This window comes from Barbus barbus (genome assembly GCF_936440315.1).
Source record: "Barbus barbus genome assembly, chromosome: 26".
NCBI classification, from domain to species: Eukaryota; Metazoa; Chordata; class Actinopteri; order Cypriniformes; family Cyprinidae; genus Barbus; species Barbus barbus.
In genome coordinates, this window is record NC_136754.1 from 20,068,086 (window position 1) to 20,078,194 (window position 10,109).

The 10,109-nt window shown below is 36.3% G+C and overlaps 1 protein-coding gene across 1 annotated transcript; it reads left to right on the forward strand.

The window, feature by feature from the left end:
- Positions 1-431: 431 nt before the first annotated feature.
- tfa (transferrin-a) lies at positions 432-8,181 on the forward strand (the record flags this gene model as incomplete). Its single annotated transcript, XM_079379930.1, has 13 exons — positions 432-446; positions 532-634; positions 1,457-1,639; positions 2,528-2,688; positions 2,884-3,031; positions 3,340-3,494; positions 3,599-3,695; positions 4,328-4,489; positions 4,602-4,752; positions 4,863-4,930; positions 5,025-5,212; positions 5,457-5,622; positions 8,045-8,181. The coding sequence occupies 13 exons, from the start codon at positions 432-434 to the stop codon at positions 8,179-8,181; spliced, it is 1,734 nt and encodes a 577-aa protein (XP_079236056.1).
- Between the last annotated feature and the right edge of the window lie 1,928 nt (positions 8,182-10,109).

Here is a 10,109-nt window from a genome sequence, read left to right on the forward strand (position 1 = left end):
AACAGATATTGAGAAATCATGAGCAAACAGTGATGATGATGATTGGTGTGGATGTGTTTGTCTGATCCAACCCACTTGTGCTTCCTGAGCTCCTATAAAAAGGCTCATCTCTCCTGTCTCCCCGTACCAAAAATCCCTGGTGAAGGCCTAACATGAACATCCTGCTCATCTCGTTGCTGGGGTGCTTTGGTAATTGCCATGTTTGATATTTTTGGCATTTTCTTTCTTCAGTTCGTATGTAATCATTGCGCTCAAGTGGACTATTAACTATTAACGGTGTCGTTTTCTTTGCAGTTGTGGCACTGTCCTCAGCCGGCGCTCAGAAAGTCAAATGGTGTGTGAAGTCACAGAATGAGCTGAAGAAATGCCAACACCTCACCACCAAATCACCTGAGCTTGAGTGTCTTCTCAAATCTTCTTTAACTGAGTGCATGTTAAGCATCAAGGTAATAAAACAGGCTTATTATTTTACCTCACACACTGTTTGTTTAGTCGAAGTAGTATTTTTATTAAATTGTCTGTGATTCACAGGATGGTGATGCAGATGCTATAACTGTAGACGGACAACATATTTATCAAGCTGGACTCAAGCCATATCTCCTCCGTCCTGTTATAGTAGAGAAATCTAAAGAAAGTAAATCTTTTATTATTTTATTGTGGTGCTGATGACAAGAATATATTCAATAAGATGCACACTTCAAACATTTTCATTATTCATCATAACCTATTGACCAAATGATTGGTATCATTCAATGTAAACATATTTTATTGCTAATATGACAATTAAATGTAAATTATTTGGTAACTCTTTAGTATAGAGACCAATACTATTAACTAGTTGCTTATTAGCATGACTATTATTAACATATTGACTGTTTATTAGTGCTTATAAAGCACATATTCTACATTCCTAATCCTTCCCAATACCTAAACTTAATTTAATGAGCAGAAAGTGAGTTTGAGGCAAAAGTCATAGTTAATGGTTGGTTAATAGTGAGACTTGGACTTAAAATGAAGTGTGACCAAATGATTACATAGAATATGAAGCACAATTCAGATGGATCTCTTGAACTGTGATTCTATTATTTGATTATCCAGTTATTTAACTAAATTGTTGACCAGAGTATTTCAGATTAATGTCAAATTTATTTGAATATAAAAATAAATGAATAATGATGTCACTTTATATTTGACATATTCTCCAACTGGGATAAGTTTACACAGAGGGGGCTTCTTTCCCCATGTAGGGTGTTCCTCTTAGCTCAGTGGTGAGACAAGATGGCCTCCATTTCAATTTTGTGCTATAACAACTACATTAGCAAATGTTTAATTATATTTACATCGCCATTTGGCACATTATTAAATTGTTTCTAAATATCTTTTAATTTATCAATGAATGGTTTCTGACAGATGTGTTTTTGATTCTGTTCACCACCTTTCTTCAATTCTTCTCAAGGATGCTGTTATGCTGTGGCTGTGGTAAAGAAGGACACTGACTTTACCATCGATGATCTCAAGGGAAAGACTTCATGCCACAGTTGTTATCAAAGGCCTGGAGGCTGGAATATGCCTATTGGAAAACTGGTTGAAAAAAATACGATTCCCTGGGACGGTCCTGATGACATGCCTCTTGAGAAGGGTTAGCGTGGCTAGATTATTATTATTGTGTGAATTAATATTACATTGCTCTCAGGAATACTGATATCCGGTGATCTGATATTACCAAACTGGTATTTGTCATAACATTTATTATCATAATCACAAGGACTTTTTTTTTTTTTACACATTTTGTTATTCTTCTAGTTCTTTACCTATAACAGTTAATGAATCAGTAAAATTTACAGTACTTCTGTATTGAAAAATTAAGTGGATATGGCACTACTTTCAAATGTTTTGTGCATGGATTTTTACATTTACATTTATTATTTTAGCAGACACTTTCATCCAAAATACAACAAGCAAGTCATCATAAAGAGGCAATAAATATGAGAAGTGCTAGTAATAAAAATTTAGGATAAGGATTGCTTTTTTATGAGTCGCTGTGTGATAAGCTTAATACAATAACAGGTTTCACAATACAATATCAGTTTTTAGTTGTGCTCTTTTGTGTTCTCCAGCTGTGTCACAGTTCTTTTCAAGCAGCTGCATTCCTGGAATATCAAAAGCCCGATACCCAAACCTGTGCCAAGCTTGCCAGGGTGACTGCAGCTGCTCACAAAACGAGAAACACTACGGTGATGAAGGAGCCTTACAGTACGGTTCACACGATCACACTCTCATATTCCATTGTCTTCTCTACATATGAACAACAATATAACTCCTCCATTCTTTCCAGGTGCTTGAAAAATGGTCATGGACAAGTTGCCTTTGTTTGTCAGGATGCAATCCCACGTGAGTAATATCTTTTGCCAAAATCTAAAATATTATGGACCGTCTTAGAACTGTTAAAGATATTAGAGTTGTGACAGGAGGTTATGATTCCATGGCTGCTGATTTTCAAGCTTATTGTCCAATCTGAACTCTCAAGCGAGTGAGAGGCAGAACTACCAGCTGTTGTGTATGGATGGCAGCAAGAAAAGCGTTGAGGAGTACAAGGACTGCCACCTCACCAAAGAGCCTCTCCATGCTGTCATCGGCCGCAAGGACGCAGATTCACAGCAGATTTATAAAGTCCTGAAACAGATTCCGGTATGCCAATTCAAATGAATGTTGTATTAGTAACTTTTAATTTCTCTTGACCACATTAATACTGAAGAAAGACCCTGACATTGTTTTAAAAAAGGGAGTAATATTGATCGAAATCTAGATATTTAACCATATAATACAATACATTCAGGAGACACTGAAAGCCAACTTTGAATATTCAACTGTTCTGTTCATCAGGATTCAGATCTTTTCTCTTCTGCTGCATTTGGGGGTAAAGACCTGATGTTCTCAGACTTTGCATCTGAACTGGTGGAGCTCCCTAACAGCACAGACTCCTTCATCTACCTGAGAGAAGATTACTTTGAGGCCATGCATGCCCTTAGAGGTGACACACAATTATCCTAAGAATGCATTTGAATGCATACAGTGTCCCTGAAAAATATTAGAACAATTAAGCCTCAAATAATCATGTATTAAACATTTATTTTAATTATTTAGCTTAATTTATCTTCCATTGCTAAAAATACAGGTATATTATTTAGCCTTTTTTGTGTGAACTTCATGGTACTGACTGCATGCTGTACATCCACTGAAACGGAAAACTGCTCTAGCATTATGTGAGTGCAGGTGCCACATATTAAGTGGTGTACTGTTCTTGACATTTACGTGATTGTATGTATAACTTCTTATCAGTTGGGAACCCATCAGCCCCGCCTCAAGACCGTCCAATTGACTGGTGTACCATTAGCCATGCAGAGCAACAGAAGTGTGACAAAATAAGCAGTCTGATTCCTCGTATCAAGTGCCAGAGGGCATCGTCTGTGGAAGAGTGCTTCTACAAAATCATGGTATTGTTAGGTCACGTGGATGAGTGCTGAGGTTGATGTCAATCATCTTTATGCGTTGTCCTGTAGGTTAATGTTCTGTTTGATTTTCTCCTTGACTTTAAAAGCGCAAAGAAGCAGATGCCATTGCAGCTGATGGTGGCCAGATATATATTGCTGGAAAGTGCGATCTAGTTCCGGTTATGGTTGAGCAGTATAATCAACGTAAGAATGAACACTCTCACATTTCATAAATCAGTTCATAAGCCACCTGTTTGTCAGAATTTACATGTTTGATGAAACCTAATATTATATTCTCGTTTTCCTTGCAGAAAGCTGTGATGCTGGTGCTGGTGCTGGTGGAGGTAAGTATAACATACTTCCACTTGAAGCACTGGTCTGTCACAGATTTCTATTAAAATTGTTTTGTTGTCTTAAAGGGATAGTTCACCAAAAAATAAAAACATTCTGTCACCATTTACTCACCTTCCACTTTTTCCAAACCTGACTGAGTTTAAATAAACAGCAGAGTCCACACCACAACCATTACGATAACAGCAAAGAGGAAAGATATGCAGTTAGGTCCATATATTTAGATACTGACACAATTTTCATAATTATGGCTTTGTATGCCACCAGAATAGAATTAAAAGGAAACAATTAAGGTGACATTGAAGTGCAGACTTTAAGCTTTACGTCAAGGGGTTGAACACAAATATAACATAAAAAGCTTAGGAATTACAACCATTTTTATACACAGTCCCCCCATTTTCAGGGGCTCAAATGTAATTATTGTTATTGTTATCTTTATTGTTCTTTGTGTTAACGGACATTTAAACTTTCTGTGATGTGCACAGAGGCCTCAAGTTACTATGTTGTGGCCGTGGTGCGTAAGGGCTCAGGTGTAACCTGGAAAACTCTGAAAGGGAAGAAGTCCTGCCACACTGGCCTGAACCGCAATGCTGGTTGGAAAGTCCCAGATTCAGCCATATGCGGCCAAACACCTGACTGTAACCTATGTGAGTTTTTAGTAAATATGCATTCGCATTTGGTTAATTATTTTTTTATATGAACAATCACAAAAAGTTGTTGTAATCACATAAAATGGCAAATTTTCTCTCCATTTCTCAGACAATTTCTTCAATAAAGGCTGTGCTCCTGGTGCTGATCCTCAATCAAACATGTGTGAACTGTGTAAAGGCCGTGGGAAGGCAGTGGGAGATGAGAGAAAGTGCAAAGCCTCTTCTGATGAGATTTATTATGGTTATGATGGGGCTTTCAGGTACTGGACCATATGCCACACACTGTTATTAAAAGGAAAATGTGCTTTATTAGATTTGTACGCTGACTCAACGCCATAGTCTAAAGCAGAATATGATCTCACTCCTATAGGTGTCTTGCAGAAAACACCGGTGAAGTTGCTTTTATCAAGCACACTATTGTTGGGGATTACACTGACGGTTAGTGTGGTTTGCATTAATAAAGATTCACAGTTTTCATTTAAATATTATATTTTTCTGATATGGTCTCTTCTCTGTATCTATATCTGCTTAGGTAAAGGACCAGACTGGGCTAAGGATCTGAAGTCTGATGATTTTGAACTGATCTGTCCAGAATCACCAGGCAAATCAGTAAAACACACTGATTATGTTAAATGTAACCTCGCCAAGGTGCCAGCTCATGCTGTGATCACCCGGGAAGATGCACGCGCTGATGTGCTGAACGTTCTGAAGCAGACTCAAGTGAGTTCATTGCAGTTCTGTGTAGATCTTCCTGCCATTTTCATTTGTGTTTCTGTCACACATCCTGCATTTGATCTATTGTGATGTTGATAGCGCTGATTGGTAACATTTCAGTAACTCTCTGGTTCAGTTAACTCTTTCATTGCTTTGTGTTACCAGACCAGATTTTTTACTTCAATATATTTCTTAATTTTGTCTGCAAAGTCATTTGTCTTTGTTTTTGAATCTCTTCTCTATGTTTCAGGCCAATTCAGATGTTCAGCTGTTCAAGTCAGAGGGTGAAAGAAACCTCCTTTTCACTGATTCCACTAAATGCCTTCAAGAGAACACTAAACCTCTGGAGGAATTCCTGGGTAAAAAGTACATTGACATGATTGAAAGGACCTACAAGACTGGCCAGGGTCAACCAGGTAAACAGTGTCTATGATTTCCTACAATGCCCGGGTAAATTCTAGGTCAAAAAAACTAAAAATTATTTAAGTATTAAGTTTTATAGCCATGTCTTGTTGCTTTTGATTTACAAAATGGTGTCCACTTCCAATGTAGTGATTTATTTTAATATTTTTCTTCACAGATCTGGTGAAGGCCTGCACTTTGAATAACTGCATAGTAGAAAATTGAGTTCATAACAGAAATTCAGGCCACATGAGCTTTACCTGATATGTTTCCCCCAACTAAGAATCTCTAAATCACTAATTTCTCCTGATAAGTTACCAGAATGAGGGAAACATGATGTTCATGTTATGCTGCAGTGTCTGTACGAATTCATATCTTGTGACGATCAAACTGTTCACACTCAGGAACAGTGATGGATGTGATCAGGTTTTGGTTTTATTACAACAGGGGTTGATTTCTCAAAACCATGTCTGAGAGTGTTATAATTATAGCTGGAGTATTAAAAGGCAACAGAAATAAAAACTTGGTTGAATGTCTGCACCCCCTTCTGGTCTAGCTGTGCAATTCATATCATGTCAAGCGTTATACTGTCATTCTTGGAGGAACGAAACTGCATTTCTCTTGCAGGTCCTGCTGTAACATAAAAATAGTGTGAGCTTTCAGACAATAACACACACATTACACACAGAAGACTGCCCCAGCCAACATTGATATGTGGGCCCCATATGGGTTATACCCGGGCAGCATGGGTTCCATGTGGGCATGGGATGAAAATGGGCAATTTATGTGGGTCCCATATGTTTTTCACAATGTGGGTCCCATATAGGTTTGCACATATGGGACCTTCATGGGATCTATGTGGGCTTAGGCTGAAAATGGGCAATTTATGTGGGTCCCATATGTTTTTAACAATGTGGGTCCCATATAGGTTTGAACATATGGGACCATCGTGGGATCTATGTGGGCAAAATTATTTCACACTTAAAAAACATCTTTACACCTTTAAACTTTTGGTTAATGGTCACTTTTTAAACAAGGAATATAACTGTTTAATATTTTATGGATCTGATCAAAATAACCCCTTTAATGAAAATGTGTCAATTATCAATATTATCACAAATTACCAATACATATAAAACTAATCAATATATACAAATTATCAATTGTACCCTGTGCATTTATCAAAATGCATTTTTCTTTTACTGCGCACATTTTAGCAGGGACAATTACAAACACAAAGTCTAGATTTTTTTTTTTTTTTTAACAAATTCCAAACTCTGGACTTATATCGGTCTCAAACTGGACCTACACTCTCAAATGATCTTCTGACAACACCTTCCGCTTGACAAAATAGTCCTGTTGCATTCAGTTTTTAGTTTGGATTTTTTTTCTCTCACATAGTATCATATAATATAATATGTCATTGATCTTGGCTGAAAATAAGTGTACATTTAAATTTAAAACTGTAAAGATTTTAAATATTAGAAAAAAATTCCCGCTCTGGCGCAAGGATACAGTCTCTTCTAAGCACAGTGGAGCGACAACAGCACGGCCGGAGTTTCTTTTATCAGTTCACAGAGGACCAATCGGAGCGAAAATAAGCAGGTAAAATACATATTTTCAAGAAATGATTTTATTATCCACGGTTTCAAGTATTGGGAACATTGTTTTGAAAGTTTAAATTACCTTTAAAGTAATGTAAGTTAGCCTTTAAAATAATGATGTTGTTTTTTTTTCTGGCCGCGTAACTTAACTTACTCGCTAAAATGTCTGCATAAGCTTAAAACATGTCATTTTCGTTGACGTTAAGGTGTAGTTTTGTTTTTTGCCTGATGTTAATGAAGTAGGAATCTCAATTGTTGTTTATTTTATGCTTTACTGATGCATTTTGTGGCCGTCTAGCCGCCATTTTTTCATTTGAGGGAAAACGGAATTTCGACACAATTTATAATAATAACCGTGTTTGAATGGCAAAAAGTTCATGTTACATTTTACATGTAACGTTACTTATTATAGAAATAAATTGTGCATTAATTTATGCAACTAATCTAAGCCAATCCCTAATCCAGACCCCATGGAAATAGTTAACCCCAAAATGAAAACGGTCATATACTTAGCCTCATGTACAAACCCATAAGAAATTCATTCCAGTGGAGGGACAGAAATGTCTGATTTCAGTAAAAATATCTTCAATTGTGTTTAAAAGACAAATATGTTTTATGGGTTTGGAACAACCTAAGGGTGAATAAATGACAGTTTTCATTTTGAGGTGAACTAACCTTTTAAACCTATAGTAAGTAAATGTTGTAAATTAATATTACAGAGTACTTAAATGTACACCTACACTGTGACAAGGACACTATAAATAAAATAAAATGTAACCAAAGTATGTAGATGGACATTTTCAGATGATTGTGTAAACTTTTGTTTTTATAGGTGGACTGAAGAAGAATGCAATGACCAAGACCGTGAACCAGAAAGACATAGAAAAGGCACTCTCAAAATGGTTCACAGGGGTTAGAGACCGGGGCGGAAAGAGAGCAATCAGGTCACAGCAGTCTTCAGGACTGTAATCAATTTTTCTGTGTCCATCCGCACAAATTGTTGAGTCCTAGTATATTCTTACTGTATTGTAAGGTAAACAGAGTTTTTGTGTTATGTTTTATGTTGTCATTTAGGTTTTAAAAGGGTTTCTTAAAAGGGATAGTTAACCCAAAATTAAAAAAAATCTATACTATCTGTTCTATTGATTTAAACCAAGGGTGTCAAACTCTGATCCTGGAGGGCCACAGCCCTGCAGAATTTAGACGCAACCCTAATTAAAAGCACCTGATCCAGCTAATCAAGTCCTTCAGGCTTATTTGAAAACTAGATGGTATGTGTGTTGGAACTAAAATCTGCTGGGTTGTGGCCCTCCAGGAGTTTGACACCCCTGCTTTAAACCCATAAGACTTTCATTCATTTCTGAAACACAAATTATGTTTTTAATGAAATTAAGACATTTCTGTCTCTCCATTGAAAGTCTATTCATGACTTTTCAGACCACTTGAATTAAAAAATGAAATAATTTCTTATGGGTTTGGAGTAACACTAGTTTTCATTTCTTGACTGTTGATTTTTTTCATTTTTTTTATTAATATTATTTTTTAATTGTTACAAGTTTGGTTATGTGAAATCAGCTGTTGGGATAGTATCACCCTGTTTTAAATTAAACTGGTAACTTTGGTGTTTAACACTACAAAAACCAAGTTTTATTGAAAATGTCTGAATTATAATAAAGTATTTGATATACTGTACTTTTACATTGTAATTATTTATTTATTTTTTAAATTGCACTTTTCATGTTTTGAGATTTTGTAGATTAATGAACAGTGGAATATTCAAGCAAAAAACTGACATTTACCTAACTAAAATACTAATTTTGCTTTTATCAATTATTCATTTATTTTTCTTATATCACAGGTCAATTAGAATTGATAATTATAAATACTGTTCAGGCTTGATGCGTCAAAAAAACAAATAAGAACAGGCACATATGGGTGTATGCCATATGGGTTTCAAAACGAGATCAATATGGGTCTTATGCATGTTGCCCAGTTGGGCCCCATTCAGGTTCTATATGAGATTTATGTGGGCTAATTCATATAGGGCCCAAGTGGAACCCGCGGACAAACCCATCTAGCCCCCATATTGGCCCCTCCTTGGATTGTTAGCTGGGTCATAAGTGGGACCAATATGGGTCTTATATGTGTTGCCCAGTTGGGCCCCACATTAGTCCCAGTCAGGTCCCATATGAGATTTATATGGGCTACTTCAGATGGGGCCCACATGGAACCCATGGACAAACCCATGTAGGGCCCATATTTACAGCCCATATGGGGCCCACATGGGACCCGTGATAGAATGTTGGCTGGGGCATTACATAAAATAGCACATAATAACATTATGAATTACACACACATAACATTAATGCTGAGCATTTATATATAAATCAGTACTTGACAGTATAAACGGAGCACTGTAGAAAATGTGGAAAAAGCAACAATCCTTGCAAAGTATGCATATAGATTCCTGAGTGACATGAGACGATTTCTCAGGACAGACAGACATAGATAGGTCATCGTTATTAACTGTAGTAGTCCATTTTTTTAACCTTTGTGTCACATACAATTTAATAGCACATTATGTACTGAAAGACTGCGTGTGCAAATCTTAAACAACTATTGTTTATTAAACTTTCAACATTTAAACAATTCAGAAACAAGTAGAACCACCAAAGTATCTGAAAATAATCAGATAATTAGATGTAGGGGCTACTTTACTGTAGATCACTTCAACAAGAGAGACATAAATGTCACTAAATACATACAACTTATTGCATGCCATGTTTACAGTAAACTTTTACCAAAAACTACCTACAGTAACAAAGTATTTTTTTGTGACTGTGAGAAAATGTTTTTTGTGACCGTGAGAAAGAAAAATCCTGCATGCATGACAATAA